Source organism: Tympanuchus pallidicinctus, unplaced genomic scaffold (assembly GCF_026119805.1).
Source record: "Tympanuchus pallidicinctus isolate F22 unplaced genomic scaffold, pur_lepc_1.0 scaffold16, whole genome shotgun sequence".
Lineage (NCBI taxonomy): Eukaryota > Metazoa > Chordata > Aves > Galliformes > Phasianidae > Tympanuchus > Tympanuchus pallidicinctus.
This window is the reverse complement of record NW_026294679.1, coordinates 15,919,414-15,936,117: the sequence shown is the minus strand read 5'-3', so window position 1 is coordinate 15,936,117 and position 16,704 is coordinate 15,919,414. Positions and strand designations below refer to the sequence as shown.

Genomic DNA, 16,704 nt, shown 5'->3' with positions numbered 1-16,704 from the left:
AATATCCTCATGCATAATTTGTAGGGTTACTTGTAACAGCAATAGCCATCTGATTAAAACAGTAACAATGCTACAGCATCTATTTCTGAATCACTTGTCTTGGAAAATTGATCTTCTGAGAGCATAAGTCATCCAGTTTGAAATTTATTAATTCACTAACTTTATACTAATATTACCCTTAAAATAACAGGATTCCTTCTCACCTGTAAATTGGTGCATTTTTTTGTTCTTTTTACAATGCCAAAATGCTGCTTTGTACTGACTATTTTGATCAACTGTGTAGCATCATTTTATAAAACAACATCCACACAAAGATCTTAGGGTGCTTTTCAAATGTGTATATATATCAAATTTGCGTAGGGGAACAAGTTTTTTGTATTCTCATTGGCACATATATATGGTGGCATGGGAGTACCTGGGCAAAACCATACAAAAGCATCCCAATAGAACTGCAGGTAGATTCTGTAATCTTTTGAAACAGCAAAAAGGAAAATCAGAAGCACAGAAACAAATTACTGATGATGGAATCTAGTTATTTACATATGTATTTGCAAAATGGGGTTTATATTAACTACTGAGGGTCAGATCAGCCAGTGCTTGATAAAAACATCATTTCAGTGAAAACCTTTCAGTTAGCTGTGACCAAACTCTGAGAAAGGAAGTCTGGTTTGTTTCAAAACTCTACGCGTCCTTGGCTGGAAGATTTTTTTTTTTTGCCAGCTTGAGGTGGGACAGCATCGAATGAAGAACACAACTCCAGTTGGAAATTCTCTAACAAGCAGTTCCAGGTATGCTCAAAGGTAAGAATAGTATGCTGTACACCAACCAGTTCTACGAATATTTGACTCCTCTTTAAAGAACTGTCAACGATGCCACTTGACAAAGCAATTTAGCCAATCAATGGGGGCCTAATAAAAGAGAATCAGTCCTGCCCTTTTCTCTCATCAGCGTTTTTGCCTGCTGCTCCAGCATCTGTTTGTTCATACAGATTGGCTTGCCAATCTGGATAAAAATAATGGTGTAAGATTGTGTTTAATCAACCAGCTGTACCATCTTTGTTTTGACAAGCAATTGAAACTTTGCAACTTTTTATCTCCTTTAATCTGTTGGTTGGCTTTCAGCAAGACAAGTGTGACTCTTCAGCACTGCAAAGAGCACTGTAGTCTGACTGCATAGCACAGTCTCTTCAGAAGTATGACTATGCAGCACAGATGTTTTCCATCTATTAAAAATCCCTGTTTTGTTTTTCCTATAGGATGAGCACTGTCCATCCTGAAATATTTATAAAGTATAAGCTTTTAACAGGAGGAAAAAGTGCTCAAAGCAAAACAGGAAACGCCTTGAGCCATTTTCTATTGCCAGAGCTATTATTTTCAAGTACTTTATAATAAGAAATCTGATTTATAAAAAAGCAAGGAATGCACATTCCTAATATTTTAGGATAATAGCTTACCTAACACCAAACACTTGACTTTTAGGTTAGATATAAAAAATTAAGTGGGAAGCTTCAGTGGGAAACTCAGATTGCAGTTATATTGTTTAGTTCTACTACCAAGTGTAACTGCACTTTCAGAACAAGAACTTAACATGTCTGAAGCAATTCTGAGTGCCTCACTGACTTCCCTGAAGGCTCAAACTGAACATCTGAAGGCCACTGGTGCAACTGCCCTATTCCACTTGTGTACTCCCATGAATTCAAGAAGCACAGAGTGCCCAAAGCCTGACAACATTCTGAGGAACAGTACATAATGTCAGAGAACAGCAATGGCTCCTGAGGTCAGGACACAGCTGATGCTGCTGAGTATAAAAGCAACTATGTCTTGGGTGTCAGAGCCAGAAAAATGAGTAATGTTACACAGAAACACTGTAATGGCTACACTGCATCCTGGTCCTTGTATATTGCCCATCTCACACCAGTAGTAAGCTTCTTGTCTTTGAACCACACCTTTTTAAGATGCCTTATATCCTTGAGACACTTCAGTGGCCAATTTTGTGGCATCTGCATGGAACCAAAACATACATAATATACATACTCATATAGAGATGTATTTTAAGCCAGTTTCACTTCTTTCACTTTGTGCTACTCTGGATTCATACTGACTTTGTGCTCCAATGTATTAAGCTTATCAAGTTTCCAGTAAGGTGATGGAGCAAAGGTTGAGAATGTTACAATCAACAGAACGACTTCTATTGGAAACACTTTTTAGGGCTGTTTTGAGGGCTCTGGGACTATTAGACCACTACTTGTAGACTAAAGTTTATATAACACTACAGAAGAAGAACCAGTATTCTCAATAAGAAGCCATCCTGATGATTAAAGCTCAAGTTTCTTGCACCACAAAGCATTTCCATAAGAAGCCTAGAATTGAGATAAAGCTTCTTAAATCTCTACTGAAATAAAACTGAAACATATATTTCATTTTAGGGAAGCGTGTCCTCAGGTTTTATCATTAAATTACAGCTGCCTATGTTGGTATTTATAATGCTCTATGGATGATTGAAAATGAATCAATAGAAATAGAAATAAAGAGAAATAAAATTTCACTAACAGGATCTGGAATTAATTCCCTCTCCTCCACCTGGCTTAACTTACAAGGTAATACACAGTCCTCAAGGAAAATAATTAGCATCTTGCATGGCAAAAGGCCTAGTCTCCAACTTGGAACTAGGAAGACATAAATACACTTGCACAAAATACTTTGTATATGTTAAACAATTGTTTTGAGATACATGATATAAATTTTAAACACCTGCTGACCAACTAAACCATTTGCTACATGTATGGGAACTGCTGAATCACTGCCTGAACCTCTGATTGATTACCTGAGGTGAGCAATGAGTCAACCACGGGAGCACAGGTGAAGGCAATCCACTTGTGCTGCCGGAAGGAGTGGAGCCTGGCTGCACCTCTTCTAGACCCACTTAAGAGTTGACTACCAGTAGGGAAGAATCTCTTCTGGAGATCTCTCCTCTGGAGTTTTGTAGTGAGCCCAGGATGTGGGTAAGCATTCTATCTAGTCTCTTTTTGTTATTGTAACCTGCTTAGCCAAACTCTTGTTTATTTCATAATTATAACATCTGTATATTCATTGATGATACACTACATGACTATGAACCAGGCAGACAACAGCAAATGCTTGTATTAATATGAAAACAGCTCTTACCATTTTCTCCAACAAAGGCCACTTCTGCTATTATACCAACTAACATGGTACTGTGCTGTTCAGCCTGATCAGCTGACCAAATGCTCCAGCTCCTTTCACTAATTCAGCAACAAAATACTTAGCCACTGCAGTGGTCTCATGGTGCTTGTTGCCAGCTACAGAAGGACCCTAGAGAAGGCAGAACAAGACAGTATAGAAAGTAGAACTTTGTTACATGTGCTCATTAAAGAAGGAGCTGCTCAAACTGAAATAACCCCAGAACCCGAGTACACTCATACAGTTAGTAACCATAATGATCCAAGAGACAGTTGCAGCTTTACGTACATTTCGAGCCTGTTGAGAAGAGGCAGAAGTTTCTAATATCAAAATGCTAGATCTAACCTTCAAAGCAGTGACTATTTTTGTTATTGTATAATAGAAAACAATCGATTTTGAAACTGTGTTGTTTAATTACAAGATCAAAGAGTTGATTACAGTTCAGATGTTCTCTTTAGTTCATCAAAGGTTTGAGTAATAGCAAGAAGGTACAGAAGGAATAACGAGAGGCTGTCTGTCTCAACTGCGCTCTTTCCTAAGACAAACTAAATCTTGAGTTATGCAAGCTGAACAAAATACATCTCAGTAAATATATTTCATACCTTCTCCCACTTCAGTTCCCTTGGAAGAAGTAATACTATGTTTTTTCACACACTGGTGTTCATAAAATCCTTCAAAGATTTACAAACAGTTATCCTCATGGCCGGGAGTGCTGTCATGCTCAGTGCCTGCTGGAGGGCAAGCTACATGAGTCATCTGCAGGGGCCAGCCTGTTTGGCCTTGCTGGGCTGCAGGTGGCTACTTCGGTACTTCATGGATCCAGAGGAAGCTTGGACACACACATGCTCAAACACAAAATGACACTGAGGAACCCAAAACATTTTTCTCTCAAGCTTGCGCTTTTAAAGCTAGTCGTAAGATCTCTGGTAACATGAGACCACCTCTTAAAGGAAACCAAATTGAGATGTTATAAGGAACAAGTAGGAAATAGGTAAAGAATAGCAAACCAATATGGACAAAGCTAGGAACTACAAACTCGAGGAAGCAGCTCGTTGCAGTCCAATCATCAACCTGCTCCCATGATGCCCGCTAATCACGCTCCTCGGTGCCACATCTCCATGTTTCTTGAACGCCTCCAGGGATGGTGACCCCACCACCTCTCTGGACAGCCTGTGCCAGTGCATCATCACTCTTTCTGAGAAGAAACGTTTCCTATATCTGACCCAAACTTCCCCTGGCACAACTTAAGGCTATTACCTCTTGTCCCATCACTATTCACATGAAAGAAGAGGCTGACCCCTGCCTCACTGCCACCTCCCTTCAGGCAGTTGAAGAGAGTGACAAGGTTTTCTGAGCCTCCTCTTCACCAGACTGAGCAATCCCCGTTCCCACAGCCACTCCCCATAAGACCCATGTTCCAGGCCCTTCATAGCTTTGTTACCCTTCTCTGGACACATTCCAGGATCTCACTGTTTGCCTTATCCTGAGGGGCTCAAAACTAAATACATACTTGAAGTAAGGCCTTACCAGTGCCACGTACATGGGGATAATCACCTCCCTGCTTCTGTTGGCTGCATTATTTCTGATACAAGCCAGGATGCTATTGGCCAACTAATATCCCCAGATTCTTTTCCTTTGTGCAGCTTTCCAGCCAAAATGAAGATATGGTAAAGCAGAACATACCTATAGCACTATATGAAAATCAGAAAATGAACCATCTGCAAAATGAGTTCATAGAATGAGCTGCATGTGCATTAGACATAATGACACTTGAAGGCCACTGGCTGTAGTGAGGGAACTTCTATATGGAGTCACATGAAAGGCAGTGAGAAATACCTCAACAGCAATGCAAATGATGGGGAAAGGAGTTCATGCAGCACCTACCAAAGAGATAACTCAAGAAATGCACCATTTTCTGCAAGGACACTTCTGTGCCAATGAGCTCCAGACTAGCCCTGCAAGAAGGACCTTCCCTGAAGCAGGGCCAGAAAGTCTGTACGGAGTAAATCCAGGCACTGAGGGTACACAGAGGTGGCTTTGTTAATTTTCCTGGCAAAGGTGAGACTACAGAGCTGCTGAAGCCTGGCTTGGTTTGCTGCTGCTCGACGTGTTCAGAGTGCTGGGCTGAATCCCAGCAGTGCTAATTGTGTCTCTAATTACTTCTGATGGCAAAGCAAAGCTAACTGACACAAACTGTATTGTAGGGCATCTTCCTGTCACTCAGATGAGCAGACTGTCCACAACTTTTGAATCCTGTCCCATATACAGGGAGCATGTGTTTCCCAGGATAAGTGGAAGAGTTCTACTACGTCATTTACAAAAACCATAGGCCCCTGGAGAGCAGTAACCTTGCTCCACAACTTACAGGCAATTTTACAAGAAACGACCAAATTTCAGAGGCAGAAGTTAACAGATTTGGCAACAGATAATTTTGTTGTAACTGGCTGTCCTTGCACAAACCACTTAAGGAAAGCGTATTGGTTGAAAGCCATAAAGTGCATATACATAGATGGAGCGTCATCATAGAATCATGCAAAAGCAGGCTGGGTTATGCCATGCTAATGTTTTCTTTATCAGTGTTTGTATGAGGCTAAGAGCACGTGTTTGCTCTTTTCACATGTTGGTGGTAGACCTCTGAGATGCTAGGTTAAGTTATGCTGCATATGCAGTACAATAAAAACAGCTTTAGAAATCCAGTACTCAAAGAAAACGAAAATGTTGCTTGTTATGTGTTCTTTATTATGTCTCACCTTAGCAGGGTGGTTTTTTATTGTTGTTGTTTTTAATACAGATAGTCTCCAACCTTTCTAGGACTGTATCTTGCAAAATTGTCTGAGATCTTCAATTTACCTTCTCAGCTACTTATACAAAAAAACTGTCAGGTTTGCCCTAGAAGCAAATTTTTCCTTTCTTTCTCAATTGTTCTCAGTCCTCTCCTGATAAAAAAAAAATACAACTTGGAATTAGTTTACATAGAAGATACGTTTAAAAATAACCTTTAACAGAGCCTACAGGAGCTTGTTGGTTTTGCTTGACAAACAATTTCCAATTCAAAGTTGCATGATCTTACACCATTAAAACAGAGCAACTCTTGCAACATGGCCAGCATCCAAATAAAAATCAAGTAACATTTATTACCAATATGACATAACTTCTGTTTAAAGAGAGAAGGGATTTCAAACAGGTTAGCTGAAGCAGCAGGATCTGCACAGAAGGATTTTATACAGAACTGCCTGCACTATACAGCATTCTTTTCTTCAGATGAAAAACAAACCTTTCTGTTTGATAGTTACCAACTACTTCCAAGATAGTTTTCCTTTTATTTCAGCGTAAGACAGACAATTCTCATTGCAGATCAGAAGATTCCTGTCTGAGTCTAAAGGGAAGCTCGTGGCAATTTTTGTTAGCAAAATGCACAAGTTGCCATGCTGCAATTCTGGAACACGATAATCAAATAAAGTAGCCCGAACAATAACTTCCAACAGAGTAAGGTTCCCAACACAGACAGCATTACCCGCAGCTGTATCAGCGCTGTACCCGCAGTGAGGAAGAGCCGAAGTGACACGAGGCCGGCAGTTCGCCAAGCGGAGCGCCTTGGCCTCGGTGCTCCCTGCAGGCAGCGATCAGACCGCCTGCACGCAGCGCACCGCAGCGCAGCCTCCGGGCCCGTGGGAGCAGCAGCACCGCAACCACGCGAGGATCGACGAAAGCGGACTTACAGACATCCTCACAGGCCTGGGGACGCGCGGTGAGAGAAGGGGAGACGAAGGACCCAGGCGATATGCCGTGCAGCGGGAGTCCCGCTGCCCCTAGGCGTTCTGCGCGGGTATGACAAAAAAAAAACAACAACCCAAACTCTGCGTGAACAGCCGCGCAGCCCAGCGCCATCCTGGAGCCGGGCGGCTCTCACGAGGAGCCCTCCTACGGAATCAGCATGACCGAACCACCGCATGCCCCTACGACTACATCTCCCGTCGGGCACTTCGCCACGGCACCGCCAGCGCCGACAGCCAATCCTAGCTCGAACCCAGAATGCGTCGCGGCTCCGCGCAATGCCATTGGCTGAATTTGAAAACAACGCGCGAACGTTAGCGGGCGTGCTCTTTGGACAGCGGTGGCGCTGCGCGCAGGTGGGCGGCGCAGGGGGGCGCTTGGCACGGGATCTGAGGGTGCGGATGGCCAGCGCGGTGCGGGCACGGGCCTCCGAGGGCCGTGGGACTGAAGCGAGGGGCGGTGGCGGACCGATTGGCGGGGTACTGCTGTCTCCTCCCGTGCCACGAAGGTCCTGATGGCGGGTGAAGGCTCGCCGGAGGGGGTGGGGCTGAGGTCTCCTCCAGCCCCCTGCGGCTGCCCTTGCATCCACTGGCAGCCCCTCCTGGCGAGGACAGGCCGACGGGAGAGCACTTCTTCCGCGGTGGTATCTACAATTTCCGCCTCGGGACGTCCGAGGTGTCCACAGCGCAGTCGTGCCTGACAGGGGCAGCTGGGCGTTCGGCATTTCGCAGCGATACCGATGCCAGCGTAACTCTCACATGTAGGGCTACTGTTCCAGCTCTGCGTGCGGCGCACCGCTTGCTTCTGCTTCTCAAACGAGAAATCACAGCACGAGAGCAGGATCCTGCTAAATGCCGCTTTGCGAGCAGCCATCGCTGAACATGAAGCGGCGGTTATGAGACGTGCGGCCCCTTTGGCGGCGTCGGCGATTTGCGGTTGCCTAGCGACCTGCGGGAGCGACCGTGCATGGCGCGTCCTGCTTCAGACAGCGTTTGCAGAAGCTCGGCCGGTATTTCAGGGCGGGCTTTCCCCTGTTTGAAAGCTGTAGGGAGAGGGAAGGGAACGCCTGGCCCGTTCCCTTCAGCGTGACTTTCGGCGATGTCTGCCTAGCCCTGTCCGACTCGGTAGCTGCGTTTTGCTGGTCGGGTAGGAGGGCTGAGCTGTGTGTTGCTCCATGCCGGCTTTTTGTGCTGCTCGCGGAGATCAAAAACGTGACTGCGTGAGAGGCAGCGCTGTCAGCGAGCGAAGGGCCGTGCCCCAGCGCTGGTCCCATCGGCCGCTTTAACCGCTGAAGTTTATCAAACGTTTCCTATTCCCTATTAGCACTTACGGACACTGTATGTGCGCTGCTGGAGCTTGGCGTGAGGGTTTAGGGTTGCAAGGCGGCTGAATCGCTGTCCAAGCTGTAGGAAGCCGGGCAGCACCAAGCGTTAGGGTGCTTTTTGCCGTGGTAGATGAGTGATATCCTGACAAGCTATTTCAGAGGGCAAATATAAACTGCAAAGATGGCACCTGTGGTATCAGAGGAAGAAGTAGCAGGAGAATGAAGTGTGGGCAAAATGCGCAGGTATTTGTATGTCAGATGTGCGTCTTAAGGGTTATTTTGGTGTCCTGTCACGCTGAATCAATTACACTTTCCTTTTCTGTAGCAGATCACTGCTGAGACTGAGATGCACTGAAGGAGTTAAATTGCGGATTTAAAAGCCAACAGTTGTACTCTGGCATGAGGTTTTCTGATGTTTAGTATCCTCTTAATACCAAAGCTACCTGTTAGACTTCACAGTGCCTCTGAGTCCTGCCTTGTGTTCAGCTGCATTGGGCTATCCTTTTTCATACCAACGATTGATTAGGTGCCACAGGGATAAGCCATTGCAATGTTCTATTGCGATAAGCTTTTATTCCAAAAGGAGACTCGAACTGCAAAATGAGATGACGGGAAAGGTTATGTGGAGCGGCCTGCTTTTACTAAATGGTATCTGTGACTATTTCCATCAGCCATCATGGCTCTAGGAAGGCGGTGCTACATGCAAAAGGCTTTTTCCCAATGGGCGGTTGTGGTGTGATTTAGTCTGACAGGCAGCTCGGCACCACAGGGTTTGCTCCTTGTAGGGAGATGGAGGGGAGAATAGGAAAAAGGTTACACTTGTGGGTTTGAGATAAAGAAAGTTGAGTAGAACAGAAAAGGACGACGAAGCAAGAGTCAGTCCACACACACAAAGCAAACTGCAGATATCACTTAGTCTCATATTTCCTAACTGAGCTTAGGAACTCTGCATCATGCATTGAAAGAGCAAAGAATAATTTCTTTTTGTATCATCTTGCAGAATGGAAACAAATTCAGAAGAAGATAAAATTTTGAGACCATCCTATGTAGCTGGCATAGAGCTTCCAGAAAGAACAGGACTGGTAAATGTGGAAGACATAAAAACAAATCTCTCTGATGAGTTTAGTTCAGTTTCTTCAAGCTCAGACATGAGCCAGGTAAGAAAGCTTCAATATTAAAATTAAATGGAACTTGTAAAAGAAACTTCATTCTTTTCATGGTAGAAGAATTAGAATCTTGAAGAAGAGATGACAGTCATCTGTGCCTTTAGACTATGCGTAGATACGTGTGTGTGTGTTGCTTTGATACCTTATGAGGTGCACCAGTCTCGGTGCGTGAAGCTGACGTCACTTCAGAGAAGCAGAGTGATGGAAGACTTGTGCTTATAGTTGGCCTGAATGCAGTACATGAGTGTACTGCAGTATTATTTGTTTTGAAACTCTAGGCTCTCACAAGGAAGTTTAGCTGGGGCCAAAGCACTTGTGAAAACAGAGTGAAATATTCGTGCTTCCTGTGTCATCAAATGAGTCTGTTACAACAGGCTGATGAAAAGAATGCTGTGTAAATGTGCTAATCATCAAAGAGAGGATCTAGTCAGATTTGTAACTTCCAGCTCTTTCAATTTTAGACGTCTAGTTTGGAGCCTAGGGGACACATACAAGTTTGCCTGCGCATTAAGCCCTTTACAGCACTGGAAAGAGCAAATGGATCACAGGTAGGACATTTACTTAATCTTAACACTAAAAACAAACAAACAAAAAAAGCAAACTACCAAACAAAAGAAAACAAACAACCCTTAACGTATACTTGTTTACTTTTCCCCTTATGATGATCTTTTAAAACACTTTTGATGCCTACATTACTTGTGCTTCCTTTTAATAGGGGTGTGTTTCACTTGAGGACTCAACAAGCGTTATACTGAAACCCCCTAAGAGCTCCTGGAGTCGACCGACTGAGAAAACTGCAGGACAGGCGATACAGAAATTCACCTTTTCACGAGTAAATGAATTTTCTTTAAATGCCTCTAAGTTATTTGTGGAAGATGTTGCTTGTCTTCTGTTACTTAATATACAACAAACAAGTTTTTCTTCAGAATTCTCTGTATGATTATAAGCGTGTATCTGACTGCTACAAGTATGTAAGGATTGCTTAAACAATCTAAAGAGATTAACCAGCTTCTTGGTAACGTTCAGGTGTTTGGACCTGAAGCAACTCAAGAAGAATTCTTTGAAGGTACAGTGAAGCAGCCAGTGCTAGACTTCCTAGAAGGATGTAATCGCCTTGTTTTTACGTATGGCATTACAAATGCTGGGAAAACCTACACATTCCAAGGTAAGAGTAGAATTTTGTTTTTTTCCTTGAATTAGTTTCTTAAAGCAGGATTTACTTCAGATTATTTCAGAGAGGGGAGGAAGCCTGGAAAACAGTTGAAAACTTGCATATTTGTTAAATGTGGGATTTTGCTGCGTTTTCTTTTCCCCCTTCTCTTATGGCTAAGCTGATGCAGTATATCTTGGCTGTTTTCAAGTGATGCCCTGTAATGTCTAAGGAATGGGTTGTGTTTCACTAGTAACACTGCAAACGCTGCTTCAGACTGTAACTGGCCTGTACATTTTTTGTGTGTGCCTTGAGATTCAAATCAGTTATCTTTGTCTTCGTTTAGTTTGTACGTTGCTCATGATAATTACTGGGGCCTTTCTTTTGCTTACAGGGACAGAAGATGATGTTGGTATTTTGCCAAGGACGATGGATATGTTGTTTAAAACTATTGGAGGAAGGCTATACACAAAAATGGATCTGAAACCTATTCGGTGGCGAGATTACATAAAACTGACTAAAGACCAAGTGAGAGAAGAAACTGCTCTTAAAAATTCATTGCTTCGTCTGACAAAAGAGGTAGGAGACTACTTCATAAAGAAACGATGAGTACATGCATCTTGAGGGAGCTCAGTGTGATCCTGTGCATTGTGTGATGAAAGAGGCTTGTGTGTTCTCATGTAGTTGTTTATTCATCTTTCTGTTCCTGTCAAAAAAGAATGAAGCATCTTCTTAGTGGCATGCCACACCATAGTGGGGTATTTCAGTTGTGGAGTTAGATTGATCTTATTGAGGAGTTAGTTAAGTGTGCGTCAAAGGCAGGTGGCAGTCAGGTTCTTTCTGAATAACTTTGAGAGCCCAGGCACGTGTTAAGTCTGGCTGCAATGATCTGTAAGTATGGCGGGGGGAAACAACACCTGTCTTCTACATGTGCATGAACCAAAGCTGTGTAAAACTGTTCCAGGTTTAGTGAGGATGTGGAAAGAAAATGCAGTGAACAGCTGTATGCTGATCTTAACTCTGTAATGGAGTAGGATGAGATGTGATCATGTGCTAGAGGTGCCTCCTCTGGTTTCAAGAGCCATGTTTGTAGGTAGATCACTTGACCTGATAAACTGAGTAGCTGCAAGCTTTGCTGCCTACCCAAAGCCAGATCTGTGTGTTGTGTTGATGAAAATTTCCCAATTTTTCTTCTTAAGCATACTGTGTCTGGTAGGTGAGACTCCTCGTCTTCACTTTGGTTAATGGGAATTTCTTTCTACTTCTGTGCTTTAATAGGAAAAAAAAACAACACTCAGAATCTGAAGCCTGGGAACTGATTATATGTGTGTGAACATCATAAGTTCTGGATGTTGGGAACCATTTTGTATTATTAAGCAGTTTGGACAAAGAAAATAGTATATTTACAATGTTTAGAGTTAATTTCAGTTGTGTAAGACTTTGACAGCCTGTGTTAAGAAGCAATGAGCTGCTTACCTACACTAAATGATCAATTATTCTACCTTAACGTTAGTTTCCAAGAGTTGACCTAATAAGCCATAAGGTATGGAAGTCCTGAATTATGAAAATGACAAAAAGAAAAATACTTCAGGAACCCTAGTTTGATGAAATCGAGGGTAATATGCAGACTACAACCGGGCTGTTGAAAATCATTCTGTTAAGTAACTCCTTCCAGTTTGGGATTCTCCTCCATTTTTTCTTTTTTCCCCCTGTATCGGCGAGCTGTAGTATGTTATAGCAAAGGCAATGCCAGGAATGAGTAGTAAGGTAAAAACACAGGAATGTATGAGTGCACTGAACCAATCATAGTGTACAGCCAGGATTTTGGTGTTGGCATATTGAAGCTATGCTGTATTGCTTTCTGGGAGGGCCATATAGCTGTATTTAAAAAAAAAAAAAAAAAAAAAAAAAAAAAAAAAAAAAACAAACAGGCAACAGGTGGTGTGTTGGTGCTGTACTTCAATAATAAATCCAGAAGTCTCTGTTTTCTTTTGCAGGTAGACCATTGCAATAGCCCTAATGGCAAAGCACCGGCTGATTCTAAGGGTATGTTTTGTATTAAACAGTACAGAAGCTTTTCTAACTGCTAAGGTCAAGAACTGGTTCCTTGCTAATGTTAATAATAGAAGGATTATTTGGCTTTTATTTGTGATGGATTGGAATAATGGGCAGGACATCTGGGCAGAAAACAGAAGGGATGAAGTGGTTAGGAGACTACTTGGACATCTAGCATAACCTGGTGTTAAGCACGAGGTGTAAGTAAAACGAAGAGAAAGAGTATGGCTTGTGATAAGATTCCTAGTGATATTCTGACAGGCTTTTAGGGCATTTAAGAACTACATTAAAAAGCCTTTGAAGAGTTCAGAATATTTCTAACCCAACTAGACACGTTAGATTAGGTTTTGGAAGTGAAAAAGCAAGCTCTAAGCAGATGTGTCTTTGCAAAGATGTAGGGCAAGCATATGACTTCCAGATGCTCTGTGTGTGTATGGGAGGAGGGGGATGTCCGTGGTTTTTGCCTGGGAAAAGTTTTCTAATTAACATGGCTGCTGTAATCTTAGTTGTTACTAATTTTAAATGCAATTAGTTTTGCTGTCTCTAGATTGACTTGTAATATTTTCTACTTTGCAGGTGTAGGAAATCTCTCAAAAGGATCAGAACAATCTAGCAGATTATTTCTAGATAATTTCTCAAAGTTCTCTGTTTGGGTTTCATTTTTTGAGATTTACAATGAATGTTTTTATGATTTACTGGCTCCTATGTCAGATGACAAGAAAAAGAAGACACTTCGCCTTGCTCCAGACATCAAGGGATATTCTTACGTGAAAGGTAACTGGAGTGCTTTGCAAATCACCAAGCTTGTCATGGAAAAGTGTCATTTCTGTAATAAAGTTTCTTCTGAGATAGAAGACTCTTAAATGTGTTCAGTTTAGCTCTGGAAATGTCTGCTTGAATGCAGAGGCATACTGTATCTTGTCCTTTTCCATGGGAGGAAGAATCTTAGTCTTATCTCTCATCAGCTTATCGTGTGTCTGAAGCAGACTTAATACAATATTTTCTTGTGTTGACTAAGTGTATTATTCTTTGTTTGTATACCTCATTTCTTGTTCACTTTTCCTTTTGCTAATGAAGCTCACAAAGTCACTTTTCCTTCTTCTGAAAGGTCTGCAGTGGGTTCAGGTCTCTGATTGTGAAGAAGCTTTTAGACTTTTTAAACTGGGACAGAAACACCGGAGTTTTGCAAGCACAAAGCTGAATGCTTGCTCCAGCCGAAGGTGGGAGACTTTGACTGAGGTTGGGTATAAGATGGTGTGGGGAAGAGGGATAAGTGAAAATACTGCCTGTGGCTTTTGTAGGGCAGAAGGCTTTAGAAAGGCTTGATATCGAGTGTTCCATTAGATATCCTGTAACTGCATGTGATTCTAGTGCTTGAAACAAGATGGATTAGTCCTTCAAGCAGATAAGCGTGTACAAAAGCCAATTGTTTTATCAAAAACTCTCAGCAGAATAACTAAGCCTTCTTCCGTCTAAGCACTGGTGGTTTGGGGGAGGGAAGAAAAGCAAAACAAGCTGAGATAAAAGCATCTAGCAGAATTATGAAGTTAATTGAATCTCAAGTAGATCCAGCAGCATTTTGACTAGATGTTGTAGATTTTATTAAATATATGTATTTCTGACTGTTGATCTTCCTTCATTTCTCCTTACTGGTTTTAAATTTCTCCTTTTAGCCACAGTATATTTACCATCAAGTTACTAAAAATTGAAGACCTTGAAATGCCACGAGTGACACGAGTCAATGAGTAAGTTCAGAGCAAAGTTCCCTTCTTCTATTGGGGTGAAACTGTCAGTTGTTTTCAGTGTTGGTGTATTGATACTAGGCTACGTACTCAGTGTTCCCTGATGGAGCCTCGTGTATGAGTGGTGGTTCCCCATTTCCTATCGTCATACGGTACTAAACCATCCAGTTGCAGTGCTGTTCTGCATCTTGTGCCCTCTGTTCAGCACAGTGTTCCTCTATCCTGCTCCACTCGATTTCTGAACTAACGTTAAGTCCTCAGAAAGAAGCGCATGGCAGAAAAATGAAGCTTTGTTGAAGAAGCGTTTGGCAGGAAGTAGCGTGCAGCTTTGCTAGGAAAGCAACATTAAAAAGCATGGGAGAGTTCAAGAAATTCTTCTGTTGGGAGGAGTGGTTGTGTTAGAAATGAAAATAATCAGGGCACGTTCCGAGGCAAGAAAACTTAATTTTCCTTATCTGCCTTCAGGTTATCCCTGTGTGATCTTGCTGGTTCAGAAAGGTATACCAAGACGCGCAATGAAGGTGATAGGCTGAAAGAGAGTGGAAATATCAATACGTCTCTCCTGACTCTAAGCAAGTGTATTAGTGCACTCAGGATCAGTCAGCAGTCAAAGTAAGTCCTTGTACAAACTGGAAACCAGGTGTGGATTTCAGGTATTGCGTGCAACGTTTAAGATATTGTCTAAAATGCAGAGTACCAAACTAAGGCATGAGTGAAAAGTATACGTAGACTTCTGCAGTTGTGTGAAGCCTTGTTGATCTAACAAAGTGGTGTATAAACTTGCCGGCTTTGTTTATTTTTTACTTTTGAGTTTTTTAAGTAAACCTTTGAGTTCTGAATCTTTGAACTTAAGTTATCGTGGACTTAAGCAACTTAACATTGTTTCTTCTGGCCTTGCCTTCTCAAAGAAATCCTGGGATAAGATAGACAATTTCTCTTCACTATTTTCTCTACAATAATGCAGACAGAAGAGAAGCCTACGTGCTATTTTTGCCTGCGGTTGGGCTCTAAGTGAGTGCAGGCAGAACTTTCTGTATTTTAAAAGGATGTAGTATTTATTTAGAGTCACAGCTGGATGCAACCGCTCAGGAGCAGCTTTCTCTGTAGATTCTCATTTGAAGATGTCTTTCTCCCACACAGATTAAGTGTGCTCTGTGCTTGGGAAATGCCATTGTGTGCTTTAAGAAATTCTCTTATTTGCTAACACTCTGCCTGGTAGCCTACTCAAATTGTGTTGTGCTTTAAAGAAGATGAAAATAGGCCTAGCTAGAGGTTTAGTCTCTCGTCGGTCCTTCCTTTCTAGGTAAGAAGGGTGCCGTTAAAGTTAGCAGCTTCTTGAAGAGCTGTGGTGTGTTCAGAACTGTTTTATGTTCTGGTCCTGATCACTTGACATCTTAACAACTCAGAAGAAATGTACTGAAGCTTAATCACTTATAATATTGATAGATGACTTTGATAGTCATTTTCTTAACACGACTCTTGTTTAGCACTCCTGCAGTAGAGCTGCTTATGGGTCGTGTGTGTGTTGTGACAGCAGTGTAACTATCTGAAGCTGTCTTGCACTATTTGCAGAATTCAGTAGCTGTCAAGAGTGCAGTGGGCAACCTCACCAGGGAGGTGAGGATTTCGTACAAGTAGAAACTGTTTTCTGAGAAGTAGATAGGCCGTTTTTGCAAAGATGGTAAGGGAAAGAGAAAGGCGAGAGAGAATTGAAGGTAATGTGAGGCCGTGTGACCTAACATAGGCTAAATGTTGAACGTACTTTTTGTTTTAAATATTCTCGTGCGTTGTCCAAGAAGATAAAGGCTGCGTAGTAGCTGGAACAACCACACAACCTGTCTGCCGACTAGCAAAAAGCGATAGCATTAAAAACAGCCCACAACCCCAAATGATGTAAGGACTACTGCCGCTATTAATATGCTGTCTTCCACTTGGATAGCTCGTACACTGAACTGAAGTGGTTAACTTGTGGGCTTTGCTGTGGTTTTTGTCTCCAAAGGGTGCAGCAGCACATACCGTTTCGGGAGAGTAAGTTGACGCACTTTCTTCAGGGATTCTTCAGTGGAAAAGGGAAGACACACATGTTAGTAAACATCAGCCAGTGTGCTTCAGCCTATGATGAAACGTTCAATGTGCTGAGGTTCTCAGCTCTTGCACAAAAAGTGAGTGTGCTGTAGTCTCTCCTGGGGTTGTTGTGTTTCTTTGGGGTGTGAGGGCAGAAGCCCTTCTCTTCTGAGAATCTTATTCCTAAAAGGTATTCAGCCTAACAAGAAGCCGCTTGTTATATCGGGAG

General features: G+C 42.4%; 2 protein-coding genes across 5 annotated transcripts in view; one reads left to right on the top strand and one right to left on the bottom strand.

Moving 5' to 3' along the window:
* The window catches only part of PANK1 (pantothenate kinase 1), a 40,002-nt gene extending 36,700 nt beyond the window's left edge, over positions 1-3,302 (bottom strand). Inside the window, exon 1 of the mRNA XM_052677364.1 lies at positions 3,165-3,302. The gene's annotated coding sequence lies outside the window, so the exon portion shown is untranslated. The remainder of the gene's footprint in view (positions 1-3,164) is intronic.
* A 3,918-nt stretch (positions 3,303-7,220) lies between these two features.
* The window catches only part of KIF20B (kinesin family member 20B), a 64,777-nt gene continuing 55,293 nt past the window's right edge, over positions 7,221-16,704 (top strand). For 3 of the 4 annotated variants that reach the window (XM_052677352.1, XM_052677354.1, XM_052677353.1), the window contains exons 1-12: positions 7,221-7,330; positions 9,299-9,455; positions 9,926-10,012; positions 10,180-10,296; positions 10,491-10,629; positions 11,009-11,193; positions 12,612-12,660; positions 13,246-13,443; positions 13,778-13,889; positions 14,343-14,414; positions 14,877-15,023; positions 16,411-16,573. In XM_052677352.1, coding sequence (XP_052533312.1) covers positions 9,300-9,455; positions 9,926-10,012; positions 10,180-10,296; positions 10,491-10,629; positions 11,009-11,193; positions 12,612-12,660; positions 13,246-13,443; positions 13,778-13,889; positions 14,343-14,414; positions 14,877-15,023; positions 16,411-16,573 — 1,425 coding nt within the window. In that variant the 5' untranslated portion in view covers positions 7,221-7,330; position 9,299. The remainder of the gene's footprint in view (positions 7,331-9,298; positions 9,456-9,925; positions 10,013-10,179; positions 10,297-10,490; positions 10,630-11,008; positions 11,194-12,611; positions 12,661-13,245; positions 13,444-13,777; positions 13,890-14,342; positions 14,415-14,876; positions 15,024-16,410; positions 16,574-16,704) is intronic. The other variant, XM_052677351.1, reaches the window with a different exon arrangement.